This window comes from Malus sylvestris, chromosome 6, assembly GCF_916048215.2.
Source record: "Malus sylvestris chromosome 6, drMalSylv7.2, whole genome shotgun sequence".
NCBI classification, from domain to species: Eukaryota; Viridiplantae; Streptophyta; class Magnoliopsida; order Rosales; family Rosaceae; genus Malus; species Malus sylvestris.
The window spans coordinates 30,805,963-30,827,675 of record NC_062265.1 but is presented as its reverse complement, the minus strand read 5'-3'; the positions used below and the strand labels follow the sequence as shown (position 1 = coordinate 30,827,675).

The 21,713-nt window shown below is 36.4% G+C and overlaps 2 protein-coding genes and 1 long non-coding RNA gene across 4 annotated transcripts; 2 read left to right on the top strand and 1 right to left on the bottom strand.

The window, feature by feature from the left end:
- Window positions 1-755: 755 nt before the first annotated feature.
- Window positions 756-4,343, bottom strand: LOC126626745 (hydroxyproline O-galactosyltransferase GALT6-like). The gene is made up of 7 exons (XM_050296142.1): window positions 3,105-4,343; window positions 2,408-2,640; window positions 2,039-2,329; window positions 1,812-1,940; window positions 1,544-1,717; window positions 1,199-1,306; window positions 756-1,096 (listed from the first exon to the last, which is right to left on the bottom strand). Exons 1-7 carry the CDS (start codon window positions 3,916-3,918, stop codon window positions 887-889), a joined length of 1,959 nt encoding a protein of 652 aa, XP_050152099.1. The 5' UTR covers window positions 3,919-4,343; the 3' UTR covers window positions 756-886.
- A 6,854-nt stretch (window positions 4,344-11,197) lies between these two features.
- LOC126626746 (uncharacterized) lies at window positions 11,198-12,313 on the top strand. Its single transcript, XR_007624774.1, has 2 exons — window positions 11,198-11,347; window positions 11,696-12,313. It is a non-coding gene; the product is annotated as an uncharacterized LOC126626746 (long non-coding RNA).
- Window positions 12,314-18,764: 6,451 nt separating this feature from the next.
- LOC126627231 (transcription factor MYB35-like) lies at window positions 18,765-20,647 on the top strand. 2 transcript variants are annotated; one of them, XM_050296684.1, is made up of 4 exons: window positions 18,765-18,793; window positions 18,871-18,961; window positions 19,079-19,208; window positions 19,549-20,647. In XM_050296684.1, the coding sequence occupies exons 2-4, from the start codon at window positions 18,880-18,882 to the stop codon at window positions 20,351-20,353; spliced, it is 1,017 nt and encodes a 338-aa protein (XP_050152641.1). In that variant the 5' UTR covers window positions 18,765-18,793; window positions 18,871-18,879; the 3' UTR covers window positions 20,354-20,647. The 2 variants fall into 2 exon arrangements, with proteins under 2 accessions (XP_050152641.1, XP_050152640.1); XM_050296683.1 differs by having other exon boundaries at window positions 18,768-18,961.
- The last annotated feature ends 1,066 nt before the right edge of the window (window positions 20,648-21,713 follow it).

Genomic DNA, 21,713 nt, shown 5'->3' with positions numbered 1-21,713 from the left:
ATATGGACGCGCAAGTGGCCCTCTACTAAGTGACGAGAGCAGGGTTGCCCTTTCATCGCGATTTGAATTTGAGTTCGAATCTCGTTAACTCTCTAAATAAATTTATCATTTGACAAAAAACAAAAAAAAACAAAATATGGACGCATAAAACCTTACTGTTTCTATATTTGCCATCACAGGATTATATATCTTGTTTCTCTTCTCAAATGACTAGTCCTCTTCTAAGGCGATTAGTCATGGTTGTACACAAACGGAATTCCCTACATACACTTAGACCTGACATTTTGGACCCGATCCGACCCGTTAATATTAGTATTGGGTGGATGCTTAACGGGTTGAGTTGCTAACAGGTGAATCCCTTAACAACCCCGTTAAATAACAGGTCACTTTAGGTCAACCCGTTAGCACCCGTTAGTTGATGATGTTTTAGTAATTTCAGTAAAGTCTTAACAACAAAAAGTAAACTCTATGCAAAATAATAATAATAATAATAATAATTGTTAACAGGATGAAACGGATGACCCAATTGCTTAACGGGTCGGATTCAGGTGACCCGTTAACTTAACGGGTCGGATTGAACCCGACCAAAAGCCAATAAACCCGACCCGTTTATAGGTCTACACACCTCCGGTCGAACTCGAACTCTACCTCGACCTCGACCTCTTCGTCACCATCGTTGGCTTCCTCCCGAGAGCCCGGAACATCGGGTCAAGAAAACAAAGAAACTACGACCAGTAACAACGAAAGAATAAGAATATGGAAACGCAATTCCTATTTATACCGGCAATTTCTGTATGTACAGGGACCAGATCATCTGGTGCTATAACTGCAAAAAAAACTTCCATGTCCTAGATTCTAGAGATGGGGTCATGAAATACCACAAATACTATCTCATGCTGCAGCACTGAGGCCGTCCGAGCCGTTTCAATTTGTCCCACATGCAGATCATCTGTCTCGGAGACTGGTAATGGGCGGTGTAATAGTCTTCGACGCACCCGAATTGGCAGAACTTGAAGCTGTGCACGTACTCGACTGGTTTTGCGCTGTTGAATTTCTCAACCCACATTCCCATGCTCACATCTTCCATCTTAAACAACTGCACAAAGATCAGATTGTTTAGAATCAACCACCCATTACATGAGCATACCGGTGTAGGTGTGTGCGCGTGAAGGGCAGAGAAGGCGCGGATGTTACTTACCCTTAATTTACGACTTTCGAACTCGGATACTACGAAGTTTGCAATGTCAGATGACAAGATGTAACCTGGCCCGTTTGCATAGGGTGGATAGTCTTCTTCTGGCCACTCCTGAAACAAGAAAACAGAGAACAAATGGCTATGAATACTAATATAAAAAACAAGCGTCAGCGGAAAACAATGCAAGAAATTGAACATAGTACAACATCGACAACCTTTAACAAGATTTCAACAAAATAAAGATTCTTACAAGTCAATATCACAGACTATAAATCTGAAATAATTGAAACATGATCAACATTCTTCGACACGTACCAAAAGATATCAGAAACAATAAGTTCTTCATACCTCATATGTCACAGCCCATTTACCATAGCGCAGAGGCTTATGGAAGTAATTTATGTTCCCCACATACAAGCTCTTTCCCTCTGGTACTTTATACGCCTCTTTGATAACGGCATCCACTCTAATAAATGTGTCATCATCGCACTTCATAATGTACTTAGCAGCCATCCTACGAGCCTGAAACAGAAGCAACAGCATTATAAGAAAACTATTTCCAGGAGAATACTTAACAGTATCAAATCTTCATTTATGTGTTTATTCCACAACTCACCCCATATTCGCAGATGGCAACAGTTTTCAATACGACCAAGTCATAGTTATCCATGTAAGGCACTATAACAATATCGCCAAAAAACTCTGCTTCTTTCTTCAGCTCAACATTCACTTCCTTTTTAGCATGCTGTCCGAGTATCAACAGAAAAGATTGTAAGTCCCCCACTTAAAAACTGTGCATCAACCAACTACAAATATTCTAGTGTTATTATTGTTATTGCTTACCAATGCTACAAAGAAGCGTGCTACCACTTTTGACGATCTGATAAGATTGTGCTGCATCCAAGACTTCCTTACTGCCATCCTCTCGGCAAAATGGTTGCCTGCAGAAAGGATACCAATGAAGAGTTCAACACCTCCATCAGGGAGAGGCGGGGCCTGCCATTTGGTTGACATCTCAAGATGCTTCTCTGGAGCAAAACTAGGATGGGATGAGGGCAAAGAAGCAGCAAATACCGATTGCACATTAACATCCCCACTCAGAGACAGCCCGGTGGCATCCTCAAGAGAAAATCCCTGTCAACATCACAACAAAACTCTTAGCAAAGAATCCTTAATCATCACGAGGTCAAGAGGTAGCAGAATATTACTCACCATATGATAAGGAAAAGAGGTGACATGCCTCCCGTCAACATTAACATGATAACCCTCCAAGCCAGCAGTAAGAGTTAAAACAAACAATTTCTTCTCTGCAAAAGGGTATGGCCAGTCGACAGGCACCTTTTTAGTTCTGCCTACTAACCTGCTCAACCACCATGTTGCCTTGGTCTCCACTGAGCGACTATCGTCATCACGAATCCATTTCTCGCACTTCACCTGACCATCAACTAAAACCAGTCTAAAGAATTACACAACTTGGTGGACCACATTTAGAAGGATGAATGAACTCTGGAAATAATGAGAATCATAACAATCGAAGCAAGATAATGAGCCAACACCAACGCCCAAAACAACGAATTTCTTCCTGAATAGGAAAACGAAAGTCTTATAGTTTTTGTACTTCTGCCACATATTATCAATGAGCAATTAACAACTCAAACACACTTTGAAGTTTGAACATCGACACCGCATTCTGCACATCGAACTGGCACAATACCACAATTTAAAGAAATCCAACTACTGTTTTTATTCCCATTCCAGTACTAGCTTACTTGCAATGCTCCAATTTCAATGAATGTTAAAAGCTCAAAACAGAAACCAATGTACCAAACTAGCATAAACAGAACAATTCATAAGTTTCATATCTAGCATTTCCAGTATATAACTTTATAGGACATGGATAATCACTCACCAGTTTCTTCATCAGCCTTAGATTTCCAGCCCTCGCATCGAAGCGCCGAGCCCCATTGCATCCTGTAACAAGTGTTGAGTTCAATCACAGGCCTTCCACTCCAATCCCCCCTCAACCTTGGATTGAAATGCAAAAGCCTCGGTGGCTCCTCACCCTCCACAGTCTTCAATCCCAGCAACTCCACCTTAAACTGCGATACCATCGACGACTCACCGTCCCTCACCAGGGCAATCTTGGGCTGAAATTCCTGGTGCACCGCCCTCGGCCTCCCCACCAGCGTTATGTGCGAACCCAATGTCAGCCCACACGGCAGCACCATCACCCTCCCCTGTGCTGAAAACTCTGACCCAGATAACGAAATTGAATGCTTGCACGCCTCCGATCGGTTCCCCACCTTTTCAGCATCAATCTGCACCTTCCCAGACATCACCTCCTCCCAGAACTTCCTCCCCACCTCCCAAGCAACCTTCGCCGGCTTATAAAGCTCCGAATCAAAAGTTTTCGGGTCAAATACTAAACCCGAAACGAAATCGAATTCTCTGGGTGGCCGACTCTGAGTCGGCTGGTACGAGTTCAGCGAAACTTGCTCAACAGGGCGACTTGGGGCATCCTTTTCCTCCACGTCTTCCTTGCTATTTAGCCTTTTGGGTCGAGATAATGAGTCCGGCGAGACTGTACTGGTTTTGAACACGAAGGGAATTTCAAACGTGACTAAAAGTAGATACAGAAGTCCGACAGCGATCAGAATCTGAATCAATCTTTTCCTGTTGAGGGAGAAGGAGGTCTCCAATCTGTCCAATTTGGCCCTCCTCATCCCCAATTTGGTAAAAAAAAAAACCAAAACCTAGAATTTCCCGGCAAGCAAACCGCTTCCCAATCGCAGAGACGAAACCAAGAAACGAAAATTTGAATTCTGGGTTTTACGAAAAAAAGAAACTTGAATTCTGGGTTTTGCAAAAAATCGAGTCTTCGATTCAAACTTGTAGTCCGCAACTTAAACGCACAGACGCGTCAAGAAATTTAAAAGAAAAAAAAAAGAACTTGAATCCAATCCAGGTCGGTGATGCGAGCTTTTTCCTGGAAGATGAGGGAAATTTGGGTTTAGGATTTTCGTTTTTGTTTGCTCTCGATTTCAAATGGAAATTTGAAAGAAATGAACTTGAAAACGAAGTGGAATTGAAGGAACGAAAATTTGAAGGGACGTTTATTTTGGATTGGAGCGGAAATTATTGAATAAATTGTTATAAGACTTTGTGAGTGGGGTTGGGATCTGGTAATCAAACACTACCCGCCACTTTTCCGGTGCGTGCGAGGCAGGAGACGAGAATTTACTGCAGTTACTATATGGTAACTTTTAGTGTTTTACTGTGAGTAAATTCTATCTTGTTGAGTAATTATCTGCAATTAAATAAGAGTTGGCAAAAACAAATCTATAAGAGTAAACTGTCGATTTGCCCCCTGAACTATCACCCAACTTTCGATTTGCCCCCTGAACTTTTTAATTGGAAAATTAAGGACTTAAACTAATTTTTTTGGCCGATTTGCCCCTGCTGTTAATTTTTCATTCATTCCATCCAAATTTCTGTTAAATGGAAGCATATGCACAACATGTGTGGGTAGTTCGGTCACTTCATTCTTTAAAATAATTGAAAACCTTAGATTTCTAAAATATAAACCTATGCAAATATGTGTGATTCTATAGCTTTTCTGTCTGAATGTCTAGTGAAATGACGCTTTTGTCCAAAAATGAGAGTTACGTGGTTTGCACATGATAAGAGTTAACGTTAATTTGAATGAAATTTATGAAAAACTAACGGTATGGGGGAAATCGGCCAAAAAAATTAGTTTAAGTCCTTAATTTTTCAATTAAAAAGTTCAGGGGGCAAATCGAAAGTTGGGTGATAGTTCAGGGGGCAAATCGACAGTTTACTCAATCTATAATGAAGGGTTGAAAAAAATAACGGAAAGGGATCCAATCCACTAAGGCCTTAAATTCGGGCATTTGAAATTTGATCAAACGGCTAAAGTTATTATAACATTTAAAGTGGACCTCTGTTTTTACCTGTTGGATCAAATTTCAAAGGTCCGGATTTGTGGCATTGGTGGATTAGGTGGAAGGAATCCGGAAATGATCCATTTTCAAAAATCACTGCAGGTTGACTGTGTAGATTATACCTAAAATTAAGAACCGCGCTCCGCTGCTGAAAGAAGAGCAGCTGAAAAATCAATTAAGACACGTGTCTAAATAATTATAATTAGAACTTTGTTCATTTGTGATTAAGTTTCAACAATACTTGTCGCTCTTCTTTTAGCAATGAAACATGGTTCTAAAATCTCAAATCCAACCATAATTATTTTTGCATGCGATTGTTATTGCATGTCCATTCCTATGATCATCGGATGAAGACATGGAAAAATGATCATCAAAAAATACTATTAAATCGTATTAGTAAGTGAGAAAAAAAAAAGCCGTCTACGTACTACTATTTTCCATATTTTATTTGTGTATTAGTAAAAAAAATTTAAATACTTGTCATGAAGTAGAATTTTAGTATTGGATTTAGCTTAGTTTTTCTTTCACCCTTCAACTCCTTTAACTCATTCACTCCCATTTTTACGTTTAATTAAATAAAAAGATAATACTAGAGAGACTAAATTTGAAGATAAAGTTTTAAAAACTAAAAGATATAGAAGTTGATTATTGATTTATTACTTAAACGTTGATAAACGTGCTTATTTCTGTTGGTAAAACATCATTTAGTTTACAAATTTAATCTCTAAATTTAATATCTCTAACATTATTCTAAATAAAGTATAAACAACATTCCACGGCCCACAAACATATTTAAAGATAAAAATAATATTATAAGATTATAGTCAGAAAATGAGTGGAAAGAAAACATAAAAGCAACCGTTGAAAACTTTTAAATCACTTTTAAAGAAAACATAATACAAGAGCTGATGGTTAAATTTCTTTTTTAAATTTATAAAGAAGTTCAATTATTAATCATCATATATAATGTTATCTATAAAAGAAGGTCCAAAAATATTTTGCTCATTAACTTATTTAGCATCACAATCAGTAAAAATTTAAATTCATCAAATAATAATAATAAGGATGATGAGAATTAGTTTTCCTAACATTACTATAAAATTAAATTAGATTAATAAAGTGGGAATATTCTGTTGAGTGGTCCGCCTTTGAATTTTGAATATCTCAATATTTGTGGGTGGCAATTGGCAAGCATGGGCATGGCCAGGGGGCCAGGTGTTTCACTTTCAGTGGCTGACCTAAGCTCTCAAAATCAAATAGTGCATGATGTATCTCCAAGGTTTCAAACATTCTTCTATTTAATCTCCATCCTCATAATTAAGTCCAATGACAATTTATAATCCTTATGTAAAATGATTGTGTATTAAAAAATATGAGAAATGTTAAGCAGTCTTTATGAGAAATATTAAGCAGACTCTTTTAAAGTGAGACTCTGTATATAATTTCTATCACCTTATGTTGACTCGTGAATTAATTAAACTATAAGATGAAAATGAGTTCATGAAAAATGTCACTCTTGAGAGAGTCCCTTTACCATTTCATTTTAAATATAATTGACCATTTCCTTTTAAATATAATTGAAATTATGGAATCGAGATCTCGAGTTCTAATATTGTTTGTATAAAAACAAAAATATTCGAACTATCAAACCTCCGAACAAAATTGAGATTCTTGGAAATAAAATTATCAAAATGAGAAGCTGCCTCTTTCTTGTAGTATTAGGTTCGATACTCGTTAAATGCAAGTTTGAATCATATTATTGTTAGCCTGGCTAAATCCACTCCTCCCCTTAGTATGTATAATATCGTTTGTTAAAAAAAAATTAAAAAAAAATACTTGTTACTTTTGTATGCTTGGGAAGAATAGTTTATTAACTTTATTCTAATTAACTGCACTAATAAACAAGATTAAAAGAATCTTAATTATACATATTCTTCAGTTCTAAAATCTCGAAACAAGAAGGCATGGTTTCGTATACTAATTTTGTTCTACAATTTCAAAGCTAACATATTAATATTTAAGAATTCGCTGTGTCTGTGTGAGTTTGACCGATGCTAACAAATATGCACAACTCATCATACTATTTTATCTTTTAAAATGTATTCGTAAAATAATTACGAAATTTACTATAATTTTGTTCAGCAAATAATTTTTTGATGACAAACAAAAAAAAAATCACGATCTTAGTTAGTTTTTGTTTGCCAATGAAAACTCATTTGCTGAATAAAATAAAGTAATACTTATGCTTAATCAAAGACATTTGTGCTATACTTTGATCCTGATATGGGCTAGCCTCTTCTCCTTAAACTTTGTTCAAAAAAAAAAAAAAAAAAAAAAAAAAAACATTTGACCTCCAAGTTTGAAAAATGTAACTACTTATACCCTTTTGGAGTGCAACAACCACCAAAGAGTTTTGTCTAGTATTCGCCTGCTACCGACAGTATTGACTTTGTATTATCTCTTTTATTTTTAAATAGGTGATGATTTTGCACATATTAAACGACGACGTCACTAGAATTCTATCTTTATTAAGGATTACTCAATTTCTATTTTAGTATTGACTTTGTATTATCTCTTTTTTATTTTAATTTTTAAATAGGTGATGATATTACACATATTAAACGACGACATCACTAAAATTCTATTTTTATTAAGGATTACACAATTTCTATTTTAGTATTGACTTTGTATTATCTCTTTTTTTTTAATTTTTAAATAGGTGATGATATTGCATATATTAGACGACGACGTCACTAGAATTCTATCTTTATATTATCTCGTTGAATAGAGACAACAAATATTTGTGTGTTATGCAAAGTGCTTTAGACAAGGGTGCTTTTGCAAATGGTAAATCCCATTCCCAACCTTTGTGAAAGGAACGAGCAAGTCCCTATAACGGAGTATGACAAACGCTGGACTTTGCACACCTCCCCTTTTCATGTGTAAAGGTTTTTGGATTTAATTGAAGAGAGTGATGTCGAATGATTTGACTTGAGAAAAAGAGACACCTTAAGTATCAATAAAGATTTGTAGAGTTGCCAAACTGGAAAAGATCCTTAAACTAATTCAATTTAAAACTTGAAATTGAAGCACTCCTCCAATATATAAAAATGTGCTTAAATATGGCCAAATATAAAAGCACAAAACGTCTCGTTTACCTTTCAAAAGTCATACCTCTCACACAAAGACAAGAGATGAGGTCAAGTATTTCCATCCCACATGTCCAAGGCATTATCACCAGTCTCTTTGAAAACTTATAAAATGATCTTAGCTCTTTTTTTGTTTCTACAAATCGTCCATCAAGAGAATTGTCAGCTACGAGACTCAAACCTTGGTTGAAGAGAACAATATTTTTCGTTGGCGTATTTTTTTCTTTCTTTCTGTTAAGAAGAGATTTATTTATTACAATTTTGATAAAGTTAAAAAATTCATGTTATCCTTCTCATCTTCTCTTCTTGTATCCTTCATCAAGAAAACTTTGCACTGTTTTTATGATATTCAAAGATCACCAATATTTTTTACGAGTTAAATATTTAATTGTGATTAGGGTATCGTGATTTCATATATTTGTTGTTGGGGTCGTAAAAATATCATGGTAGATCTTCTATCTTTTGTCCAAAACAAATCACCAATCTTTTACCATTATAATCCAACGTACGATAAATCGACACCACTAAAACTATAAATTTGACCATGCCTGGATTATTATTTACCTTTATAATCAAATATTGTTGACCAATAATATTTGAGTAATGTTAGGGAAATCAAAATTTTTAAACCAAATTGCAAACTAAACGATGTATCACCAATAAGAAATAAGCATGTTAATCGATACTTAATTAATAATTCAATTATCTACAACCACATCATTTAGTTTGCAAATTTGGTTTAAAAAATTTGGTCTACTTAGCATTACTCATAAGATATTTGACTGGAACATTTACATAGGAATGACAATGAGTTTTGAACCTTTTTCTTTTTTTTTTAAATTATTATATAAAGGGAAAGAGAAGAGTTTATACTATTATAATAATTTAGAGAATGAATAAGTTCCGAACAAACATCCTATCCGTTAAAATATTGAACCACATGCGAATTTTGATGTATATTAGTAGGAGTTTGAACTTTGAATAGGTTTTAAGTGCAGGAAATAAATATATAAACAAGGAAAGAAAGTGCAGAAAATTTGACACCGACATGCATGAACGCAAGCATGGCACATCTAAAATTTGACAACACATAAGTGCGACACCATGGAATGAAATTTTGACTAATTCAGACTTCGGACCCTCTTCTCTATTTATTTACTTAATTTTAGGTCAAACTTTTATGTTCTATTTTACGTCATTCGCATAATTCATGCATTGTAACAGTTCTGAAAATGAGATTCTTTCTAGAGTACTACTAACTTTGATAAAAAGAAAATAAAGTGATGAAGTACTTTATTCATTGTCACGAAGAAATCAACACCACATATAACGCAATTCGAACTTTGACCCTCTTTCATTGTAAATCTAGTTTTTCATCGTTCTATTTGTATTAACAGAGAAGACGATTCAAACTTTAACCTTCTTCGTCTTCCATTATAGACCTAACTATTCATCTTCCTTTTGTATTAACAACTAATTATCAATATCATCGAAGATATTGATCACAAAATTCTCCGAATCCTCAAAAAAAGAATCCGACGAATATCCTTTTCCAAACTTATAGGTTGACCGGGGATATCATTACCCGACTCTTACTCTGGAAAGTTTGAATTTTAAAATTTGAGGCCAAAAAGCGAAAAGCTTTGATTAGTAGCTGTGTTGCACATGTTTGCAGGTTCTTGAAGCAAAAAAGAAAAAAAAAAAGAACAGTTTGGATGATCAAAAATATTATTTATGGGTCGGAATTTTATGTTATTCACTGAACAGTATCTTTGATCATAATTTAGCTTGTCTTTTTGCCTTAAAGTTTCTTTTATTAATACTTTTTTTTATTCTTAATACCAATACTTAGAAAGAGGAAAATGCTTCACCGACCATTATACATTAGTTTTCTGATTTCATTTAGTGTTCAAGTATCGTGATGTTTGACTAAAGCTAAGACAAGCTACGAATAGGTTAGGAGAACAATTTTCATAACACAAGCGCATATATTGGCATCGAACTGACCTAAATCTAGATGTGTCAAAATACCTATTCACTAAGATCATTACTACAAGCTACCAGCAAACTCAACGTGATATATTTACAAAGATTAAGAACCACAACCACTAAAGAACGGGATAGAAGTTAAAATCCAAAAGTTTGTAAACTTCAAGGATCATCATCATCAGTTAAGTCGGGCAATTTCACTAATGCTAACTTCAACTTGGCAGTAGACTCACTAAATTCTTTAAAGCATGTTGATAAGGAAGTGCCTAGTGATTTGAGCTTGTGTTTACTCCTTTGTTGGTAAATTTGGAATGACCGTAATAATATGGTGTTCAGAGATGTTTTGTCCATTCCGGCAAAATCTAAGTTATTGGCTATATATATGGGTGAGCGATATCTTAAAGCCAATGGTAAAGGTTTGAGACGAAATAATGATGATACTTCCACAATTGTTAAATGGCTTCCACCAGATAAGAGTTTTGTTAAGTTAAATTTTGACGGTTCGGTGGCTGGGGACAAGGCGGTGACGGGATTTGTCTTAAGGAATCATAATGGGCAGATTATTAGAGGTGGAGCTTTAAATTTGGATGGTGCCACTATTTTTGAAGTGGAGGTTAGGGCTCTTAGAGAAAGCCTTCTTTTTGCTCAGAGGAAGGGCTATACAAAGATTATGGTTGAAGGTGACTCTAAGTTGGTTATTCAATTAGTGTTGGACCGGGGTGCAACGCCATGAAATTTGGTTCCTATTATTGAGGATATCGAGTGGATGGCGACAAATTTTGATTGCATTGACTAGAAACATATTTATGGAGAGGCTAACTTTGTGGCGGATGCCTTCGCTCGCCAATGCCTTCTTATTACTGATTGTCATATTTGGGATCATTGTATTCCTTCATTTGCTCTTCATGCTTTTCAGTTTGATTATGTAGGGAACGGTTGTACTCGAGGATTTTCCCTTTATATTTTTCTTGATTCAAAAAATGATTAGATAACTCAACTTTTGACATTTACAAGCATACAAATTCAGTAGCTGAAGGCACTCGTCTCTTAAGGTATTGCATAGCATGATCTCTTCCCCATTCCCTCAACTCCCACACGCCAATCTGGTTATTTTGATATGATCACACACGTTAAAAAGGGTGAAAATTTAGGACGACAATTAAGTGAAGTATAAGAATGGCAAGAGAACTAGAATTCTATCAGGCTTGCTTGCTCATCTGTATCACTGTAACTATATCTATATATGCATATATGGCTCTGTCAGTTTGTAATTGAAGGAGAAATAAGAGCAGTAGCACAAACAAATTACTCAGTCAACTCAAATTCATCGTATACTTAGTCGTGTAGAGCTACTTGCAATATTTGACTAACCATCAGCTAAGCCACCTGATATTTACTAGCTAGCAAGTCGGACGACGGCGAATTATTCAAGAACGGAATCACACGGCCATACTAGTGAAGAGAAGAGACACCTCAGCAGCCACAATGGTTCTAACTTCTAACGACGAGAAGAAACGCAGCAGCAACACGTGAGAAAAGAATCGTGTGTTGAATTTATGGCCGAGTAGTAGTGGGTCTTTATTTGCAAGCCCAGAAGCCCATTTAACGGGCCTTTCTTTTTTGGCCCATGTGAAAAGCCACGGGTGTGGCTAGGGTTTTAATTGGCAGCTGCTGCCTTTGTTTTAGAGCAGCAGAGAAAAAGAAACAAGGGGTGCCGCAGCCCCATTTGAAAAAAGAAGAAGAAGAAAGTGCTCATCTCTTTGGTTAGCAATCATCCATCAAAGTAGTAGTTGTTGTTATAGTTTTGAGCTATGTATAGAGAGGAAATTATTCATTATATTTCATTCTCTATTTGTTTCGTTGGTGTGTGAGACCTATTAGGTGTATTGGGTATTGGGTTATGAGATTGTCAACACTTTGTAACACTTCCATTTGGTTGATAATGAATTATTGGGTGATCTCCTATTAATCCGAGGACGTACTCCAGTTACACTGACTGTTGAGGAACCTCGTTAAAATCTTGGTGTCTTTTTCTATTTTTGTTCTTCCATTCCATTTGATATATTTCTGTTAATTAGCTTGAGTTGGTTTTAATTGGTTTGGTGCTATCCTAGCACAACATCGTGGCAATATCAACAATGGCTCCAAATTCTGAACCCTTGGGATCCTTGAGTCTCTCGTCCCAATTTCCTTTGAAATGGCTTTAGTATTGATGTCCTCCGTAGTCCAGTCCCAATAAAGGGTTCAGAAACGCACCTCTGAAGATAGAGACGCCGGAGTAGAATTAAGGAGAGAAACCCAACGCTATCCCCAGAGGTGCCCCCCGTCATCTCCAACGAGGTGGAGATGCTTGCTCTCCTTCATCTCAACTGGGTGAAGCCTCTCGTGAAACTTTCAATCCACATCCAAAGCGCTGATGCCGACAATCTGCTCGCCATGGCCAGAGGGAGGGGTTTGGAGGCTACAGTCATGAACCGTGGCGAGCATCGACATCGAGGCCACTGGCGAGTGCGTAGCACGTTGTGTTTTTAGAGGTTTGTGGATAAATTTTAGGCCCAAAGATCGTCGAATGGGAAACTTGAGGAGGCAAGACGAACCCACAATTCACTATTGCAACAAATTATGAACGTTGACACGGTGATCGTATCAACCATAGAAGAACTCCGTTTCCTAATCAAGATGAGGAAGGAGCGGAGGTGTCACAAGACAAAAGGCCACATCCGTCTTGCCCCCGGGGTCTCCACAAGGGATAGTGAGGTCATCTTGAAACATGGTAGAGATAATAATTTGTTTCGTTCTAGCGGTTAGAGTGAGCCTCTGACCTTGCATTCTTGATGACCATTTCTTGCATTTCTTGATGATCATTTCTTGCATTTTTTGTTTAATTGAATACCATTGATATGAGATTGATCACCAAGTGAGTTTAATTTCAATAAAGAACTTTCTCGTAGGGACAATTGGGTTTTGCTATTGGAAATATGACATACAGTCTTGAAAGATTAAAACCCAGGGAAAAGCAGTTTATGATTCTAGTGCTATATTTTCTCCTGAACCAAATAGGAAACTAACCTTGTAATTTTTACTTTTCGCATTTCCTTCACCGCTTTGTAAGATCTATATGAGTTTATTAATTCATTCGATCAAGTTTTCAAATAGAACATGTGTTTTCCCTTGGAATTAAGTTTAGCTTGATGTGTGTAGTGGCTGCTATTTCACTCAAGTTTATAGTTTCACTCTTGCTGATGTTGCTTTTGATTGTTGTTAGTGCCATTCTTCCTTCTCTTCATCGTCGTAAGAACCCATTTATGTGTTGATGCGTTTCTTATTGCCATTGGAGCCATTGTTGATAGTGTCACGATTCTTCTCTTCACTTATTGCTGATGTGTTTCTTCTCGTCGTTAGAACCATTGTGGCTGCTAAGGTGTCTCTTCTCGTTCCCAAATTTCGAATCCTTGGAATCTTTGTGTCACTATCAACAATGATTATATTTGAAAGAGTGAAACTATAAACTAGAGTGAAATAGCAGCCACTACACACATCAAGCTAAACTTAATTCCAAAGGAAAACACAAATTCTATTTGAAAACTTGATCGAATGAATTAATAAACTCGTATAGATCTTAAAAAGCAGTGAATGAAATGCAAATGTAAAAATTACAAGGTTAATTTCCTGTTTGGTTCAGTAGAAAACATAGCACTAGAATCATAAAACTACTTTTCTTTGGGTTTTAATCTTTCAAGATTGTATGTCATATTTCCAATAGCAAAACCCAACTCTTCAAACCCCTACGAGAAAGTTCTTGATTGAAATTAAACTCACTTGGTGATCGATCTAATATCAATGGTATCCAATTGAACAAGAAATGCAAGAAATGCAAGAAATGGTCATCAAGAATGCAAGGTCAGAAGCTTACTCTAACCGCGAGAACGAAACAAATTATTATCCCTGCCATGTTTCAAGATGACCTCACTGTCCCTTATGGAGAGCCCGGGGGCAAGACAGATGTGGCCTTTTGTCTTGTGACACCTCCACTCCTTCCTCATCTTGATTAGGAGACGGAGTTATTCCGTGGTTAATACGATCACCGTGTCAGCGTCCACTATTCGTTGCAATAGTGAATTGTGGGTTCATCTTGCCTCCTCAAGTTTTTGATTCGACGATCTTTGGGCTTGAAATTTCTCCACAAACCTCTGAAAGCATGGCGTGTTGTGTACTTGTCGATGGCCTCGGTGTCAATGCCTGCCACAGTTTGTGACTGTAGCTTCCAAACCCCTCCCTCTGGCCATGGCGAGCAGATTGTCGACATCAGCGTTTTGGATGTGGATTGAAATTTTCACGATAGGCTTCACCCAGTTAAGATGAATGAGAGCAAGCATCTCCACCTTGTTGGAGACGACAGTGGTGCACCTCTAGGGATAGCGCTGAGCTTCTCTCCTCAATGCTACTATGACATCTCTATCCTCGAAGGTGCGTTTCTAAACCCATGTTACGACTGGACTACGGAGAACATCAATAATGAAGCCATTTCGAATGATTCCAAGGATTCGGAATTTAGGAACGAGAGAGAAACTAGGGTTTGAACTTAGAAGAAAGGATCGGTGAATTTGGGAACAAGAGCAGAGAGAAAGAAAGAAGGAGGGAGAGAGCGAGGGAATTAGAGATATAAATCGACGCAACCCAGTTTGCTTTCTAGAGACGCTTTGTTCGCTTCCAAGTTCTGGAGTCAATTTGGGTGGCAGGACTATGACCCAATTTCTGATTTCTTTTAACCCAGTTTGTTTTGGGCTTGGGCATATGATAATGCCGAATCCCTAGAATTTATTTTACATATAATACACATTTTTTGTTTTTTTTTGTTTTTTTTTTAGTCGAGTGATAGTATTAGTAAGTTAAATGTTAAATTAGCCAGCAATGGAGTTTGAACTCATGCTGTCATGCAAGGGCACAATACATTTTTACCACTCTGGTAAAAGGCCACTTGCATAATACACGTATTTTATGCACACGTTATTTTTAGTGTATTTTTGAAAATATTTTTTTCCAAAGTTTTTTCTTTTTATAAAAAAATTGCCCAACAAATTATAGGAAGTTTTAACGAAAAGCTCACAGTACTGTTCACTTTAACAAAAAACCACATTTTTACACTAAAAAGTCAGACCTGGTACTTTTCACTTTACCTTTTATTTTATCATTATCATTAAAACTTAAAATTTTCAAGCTCTTTTCATCAATTTTCCTTAAATTATAAGGACACATATTTTCTTTTCGCACTAATCAATCACTCTCTGAGAATGCCAAACCGACCCCACTCCGTCCTACTGTGTGAATGTGTCATTGGAATGAGGGCTTGCACAAACAAAGCGAGACATTGCCGTAAAACCAGAGAAAGCAATATGTAACCAATTTGGTATTTCTTTCGCATTAATCACTCTGTGCCAAAACCATCCCTAGCCTAGCATGGAAAAATTCTACCCTTCACGAAGAATACCCTTTTAGCATAGGAAGAGGAGTGAGTGGAATGCCTCACATCTTTATCATTCTTCGCGAAGAGGAGGATGAAGCATAAGTCTTCTTTGCAACAAAGGAGAAGACGGAAAAAAAATAGAATAAAAAAATCTCATGCGCATCTCTTAGGGCATCTCTTAGGGTTTAGTTTGGTATTGCTGTACTTTTAGAAAGAAAAAAATACTTCTGTTGTTTTAAATAAAATAGTTAGATGTTTGGTAAAATGTATTTGTAAAAGTGATATTAGCATAAAAAACAGTGACAAGGCGTTGGGTAAGTTTTTATGTACAAGTGCTTTGCATGTTTGTTTGATCATCACCCTAACCGATTGGCCGATTAGGGGTATCATAGCGTGATCTCTTCAATAGCTGAAGGCACTTCTCTCTTGAGGTATTTCATAGCGTGATCTCTTCCCTTCTCTTCCTCAATGGCGACCTCAACCGATCGGCCGATTTCACTAGGACACCCTCGTCTATCAAAACCAAAACGGTGGACAGGATCAGTAACAATTTTCTCCAACGCGACAAGACTCTTCATCAAGTGCATGACAAGCTTAACAGAAGATGCACGAGCACGATACACAAAAGAAATGGACATGAAGAAGAGTAGACAAAAGGACAATGGGAGGGATGTGGAGGAAATGCACAAGGAACGATACACAACATAAAAACTAAAAAGCAAAAATTGAACACAATTTACACTTTTTTTCACAAATTCAAGTTTTTGTCTCATGCATTCTCCTTCGTTTCTTCCTCCTCCCTCCCACCGCCCCTTGCACCCCACTTTTCTCTAATATGCTTTCCTTCCATCTCTAGCCCCAAAAATGAAAACTAAACGTTTATCAAATGGTTTCATTCATTCTTCAAAAATGAAAACGAAAACCCGAGTACAAACACATATATACCGTCACCACAAGTCGCTGCAAGCAAGGAAATGCCTTCAAGAAATAAGTTAAATAACAAGGAGACCGACAATGGGCTGCTTTAACTATTAATTCCAAATGCTTTAGATTTTCAAATACTGGGATGCATGTTTCTGATAGCAAACCACACATACTGCCATCGCCTTGAAAGAATCGTACTAGCTGGTGCTTCTTTCAGCGGCAAGAGAGACAATATACTAACAAGAATTCCATGTGGCATCTCGCTGATTCGAACCACAAAGTTGTACTCACACTTAATTTTCTCTCTTTCCCAACTTCTGGAAAATAATATGTCCCAATAAGCACAAAAACATACAAAAAGTAAGGACAAACGAGCAGTAGCAGCCCTGAATTTTGATGAACTCTTGGGCTCCTGTCAAGGATATCACATGATTACTTGAATTGCATTCACGTAGTTGGAGAATCAGCAAAGTTCAAGATTGACAGATTCTTAGTTAATGATTAAACATAAAATTTAAATTTGACAAGTTAAATAGCCCTTTGACATCTTTTAAAATTTTGATCTCCACTAGATATGTCAAATTTTAAAAACATAAAATAAATATTCATATTTAGTTTCTTTGCCTTGGTAACGAAAAGAAATGAACTAAAAAGTATAAAAATATTTAAAAAAGAAATTATTGCCTTTAAACCATTAAAGTTAATAAAAACATTTAATAATTATAATTTTTTTTTTGAAGCTGCTATCAAATTTGGTAGCAATGAGGAGAGATCCCATTCTATGTCATGCCACATCAAGTTTGGCTTCTCAGTTGGAAAACATTGTTTCTGTCTTTTTTTACCGTTATTGCTGATTTATATATTTTGACATCTCATTTGAAGATATTCTAAGGAGCTTTATTTATTCATTAAGCCTATGTGAATGAGGAAGCCCACATGGGTTTTATGTTTTTTATAAATAATTAAAAAATAATGCTTTTTTCTGAATAATCTGACTGAGACTTGAAACTAAAATCGCGAGTCCTTAAAGCGTAAACCAAACACTACATTGCAGTTTTAATTTATTACAATTATGTGGTTTGGACTCTAGCACTGGTGTTGCAATTTCTATTTTATTTTAAGAAGTCTTAATGAAACATTTTTAGTACCGTTCACTTTTGACGTTAAAGACATTTTAAGCTTAAAAGTCACTCCTGGTATTATTCACTTACACTTTTATTTTATCCTTTTGATTAAAAACTAAAGTTTTTGAGGACTTTTCGTTAGTTTTCTTTTATAATCAACTAGTTATTGAATTTAGAATGATGATTATGGAATATTAGTTTTAAAAATATTGTAACAATAAATTAATTTTAAGTGTTCCTTTTTTGGTTTTTTCTTTTCTCCAGCAAAGGTTCCAATGATTTTCTGTCTCATCATGGTAACATGGTAATTGCAAAAAAAAGTTAAGGTTTCATTATAAAACTAATTGATAATATGAAAAGTAGTCTAACTTCTTAAAAGTCATTGCAAGGTTTCTCTTTTCACCGATGAGAAATTCTTTTACTATCACATCCTCACACACGCTCTTTCACGTGTACCAAATTTTCAAGCCAAATATGTGGAGCACGTGTGAGCGTTAAGTTTTACACGTGGCTCAACCTTCTTTGACATCTAAAGAAAGATGAAGTTCAACCCTCGCATGTCTAAAGTTAATTTCTTAATTGCTTGAGCTTTTTGTTTAAAATAGTTAGAATCATCAAACTTGTGATTATCTGTAACTAAAACAGTATTGAGTAGTCATTTCCTTTTACACAAAGGCAAAATAATCTAAACGGTCAATTAATTATACAATTTTACTTAGATTAATTCTAAGTTTAACCAAATAATTCACCCAATTCGAACCAGATTCAAAAGGGTTTATGAGCCAAGCATGTGAGTATATGGAAAGACTGATTTTTATTACCGTTAATGTGAAGATGTCATTCATCATGCAAACTTAGTTAAATGGAAGCAAAACCCTCATGCTTTTCTTGCCTTCCCACACTTGTCATACTTTAAACCAGTACCTTTCCTCATCTCATCTCATACCTCTCTCAATGAGCATCTGCATAAGCAGAATTAATCGAAGGTGAATCAGTCGCATCTCCCTTTTAAATACTTTTGTTTTCTGTTCAATCTTTCTCTTTTTTATGATTTTATGTGAAGATAATAAGGATGGTGAGACCTGCTTGTTGTGACAAGCTGCATGTGTCGAAGCATGGGAGGAGTAACTGGACTTCTGTTCCGAAAAAACCAGGTTAAATCGGATGTTTTCTTCCCTAAATTCTTTCATTATCAGGTTTCCAGGGGTGCTGTTGGATTAAATACTGCATTTAGAGGATAATTAATTAACCTAATGCAAGAGTGTTTACAGGAATTACAAGATGTGGGAAGAGCAGCAGGCTTAGGTGGCCTAATCACCTCAAGCCTAATCTGAAGCATGAGTCCTTCACACCCCATGAGGAGGAATTGATTGTCAGGCTTCATGCCACCATAGGTAGCAGGTAAGTATTTATGCAAATTTCTTGCTGTTCAATTTCAAGGACTCCTAATTCCTAGCTGATCTTGGAAGAAAAAATTTCACTGATTAATCTTTGTTTTATGGTATCCGACCCGATTTGTGTTGTCTTTCGTTCCAACTCTCCTAGTTTGTAGATCTCATTACCCTTTGGAGAGAAAGCTTATGAAGGTTTGTTATATTTGAGTCTGAAGAGCTAAAAGGGTTTTCTGACAACCAAAAACGCTTAAATTTGTAGAAGTCTAATTGTCATGAAATTATTCTTGGGGGGAAATGTTAAAATATAAGGGTTTTTTTTTTTTTTTCTTATGAGTTTTGTGGTGCAGATGGCCTGCAATAGCTCAACAGCTTCCTGGGAGGACAGACAATGATGTAAAGAACTACTGGAATACTAAGCTGAAGAAGAAGCTCTCAGAAATGGGAATTGATCCTGTTACTCATAAGCCCTTCTCTCAAGTCTTAGCGGATTATGGAAACATCGGTGGCCTTCCGAAAGTTGGCATGAGAATCGGGATAGGTTCTCTCAACAAAGACTTGAAGAACGCAATGCTGATGGAACCAGCAGAGCCATACTTATTAACAGCACAAGGGTTTTCCAACATCAACAGCCATTTGATGCCAATTACAATGATACCGACCAAAGAGGAGCCAATTCTAGACAGTTTCTTGGGCCACAATCAACCTAGCAGCCAACCCCCAGACCTTCTCACACAGCTGCAGGCCATAAAATTGGTGACAGAAGCCTCAAAATCCACAGAATTCCAATCTTCTGCGCCAAATTTTTACAGTCACGAAGGCATATTGTCATCACCATCTTCTACTTCTTCATCTGCCGCTCAAGAGCAGGCAACCCTGCAGACGTTTAGCTGGAGCGATTTTCTCCTTGAAGACGCGTTTATGCCAATTGGTGACGCCCAAGAACACAAAAACAAGGGTGAGTATTCATCGAAGAACATAGCACAAGTAGCAGTACAACAAAGCCAAATCGACATGGATTATGCAATCTCAAGCAATGAAGTAGAGGCTACGTCTCCAGCGTGCGACAGTTCGTTTGTGGAAGCCATGGTATCTCTAGAGAATGAGATGTTCTTGGAGTTTCCTGAACTAATGGAAGAACCATTCTACTACTGAGTTTATATATTTCCTCCAAAGCTATGGTACTAACGTTGCAAACAATAAGATTTTCTTTATAAGCTGAAAATAATAAGAACTAGCTGATAGGGCGTTTTGTTGGAACTTTATGCCTTGCATGATGCAACAAATTGTTTTTTTAAGGTGAAAGAGGATTTTATTTTTTTATTTTTTTATTTTATAAATTTGGCCGCAAAGTTCATCCCACTCTAGCATTGCTATCATGAGAAGAGACTTTGAGGAGGATTTCATTCAAAGCATCAACCCAAAACATAACATAAGCATACATGTGGACATAAAGACTGCTTCTGAAAAAACCTTAGTCGAGTAAAATTCTGTGATGAAAAGCTCGATAAGAAAAAGAGACCACACATGCAAGTCAAATTTAATTCCCGTTTGCAGACTTGATATGGATGTAATGCATGAGCCATGACATAAAAAACCTTATTTGGTTAACAGTGACTTGGCCATTAAGGTATTTGTCTTAAGTTAACAGTTGTAGTAATAGTGGATCAAATCAGACGTCAGAAATTTTATCTAACAACTAACTTTCTAACCAACTAACGCTATTGCTCTACTAAAAATAAACATGTACTCCAAGGATTTATACTCGAATAAAAAGAGAGGAAAAAAAGGCCATGTCCATACTTGATTATTTTAAAGATTGTTCAGTGTGCCCATAATATGGACAGTGCTATACAAGTAGAGGACATTTTTTTTAGAGTAAATTGTAGCTATGGTCCCTTAACTTTAACTCAATTGGAGCAATGGTCCCTCAACTAAAAATCCATTACCTTTGGTCCCTCAACTTATCAAAACGTGCAACTATGGTCCCTCAACTAAAAATTCATTACCATTGGTCCCTGAACTTTAATTCAAGTGGAGAAATGGTCCTTTAACTTTAATCCAATTGTAGCAATGGTCCTTACAATATAACTCGTTTTGACAAATTTTTTGACATAGTTGACGAAAAGAACCATAATTATACACTTTGATGAGTTGAGGGACCCTAATTATATAAATGGTCATTCCAACATAGCTTATTTTGACAAAATTTTGACAAAATTTATGAAAATGACTATAGCTACACATTTTGATAAGTTGAGGGACCAATGGTAATGGATTTTTAGTTGAGGGACCATTGCTCCAATTTGATTAAAGTTGAGGGACCATTTGTACAATTTACTCTTTTTTTAAGTATCTCGCCGGATTCTTTTCCTAGGGATTCTGCGATCGTGATCGTTCATCGTATATCATGCGATCATAAATTATTTCAAAATTTAAAATTTAAAAGTAAATATGAATAGTACCTAATAAAACTGATCGTACGATATACGATGAACGATCACGACCGTGGAAT

What these genes read in the sequence shown, in the direction of transcription:
- LOC126626745 (XM_050296142.1), bottom strand. Translation starts at nt 3,918, where the DNA reads ATGAGGAGGGCCAAATTGGACAGATTGGAGACCTCCTTCTCCCTCAAC. An exon ending in CCTCTTTTCCTTATCATATG is followed by an intron (nt 2,330 to 2,407) that starts GTGAGTAATATT and finishes TGATGTTGACAG; the next exon opens with GGATTTTCTCTTGAGGATGC. An exon ending in CACGCTTCTTTGTAGCATTG is followed by an intron (nt 1,941 to 2,038) that starts GTAAGCAATAAC and finishes ATACTCGGACAG; the next exon opens with CATGCTAAAAAGGAAGTGAA.
- LOC126627231 (XM_050296684.1), top strand. Translation starts at nt 18,880, where the DNA reads ATGGTGAGACCTGCTTGTTGTGACAAGCTGCATGTGTCGAAGCATGGG. An exon ending in TTCTGTTCCGAAAAAACCAG is followed by an intron (nt 18,962 to 19,078) that starts GTTAAATCGGAT and finishes GAGTGTTTACAG; the next exon opens with GAATTACAAGATGTGGGAAG. An exon ending in CATGCCACCATAGGTAGCAG is followed by an intron (nt 19,209 to 19,548) that starts GTAAGTATTTAT and finishes TTTGTGGTGCAG; the next exon opens with ATGGCCTGCAATAGCTCAAC.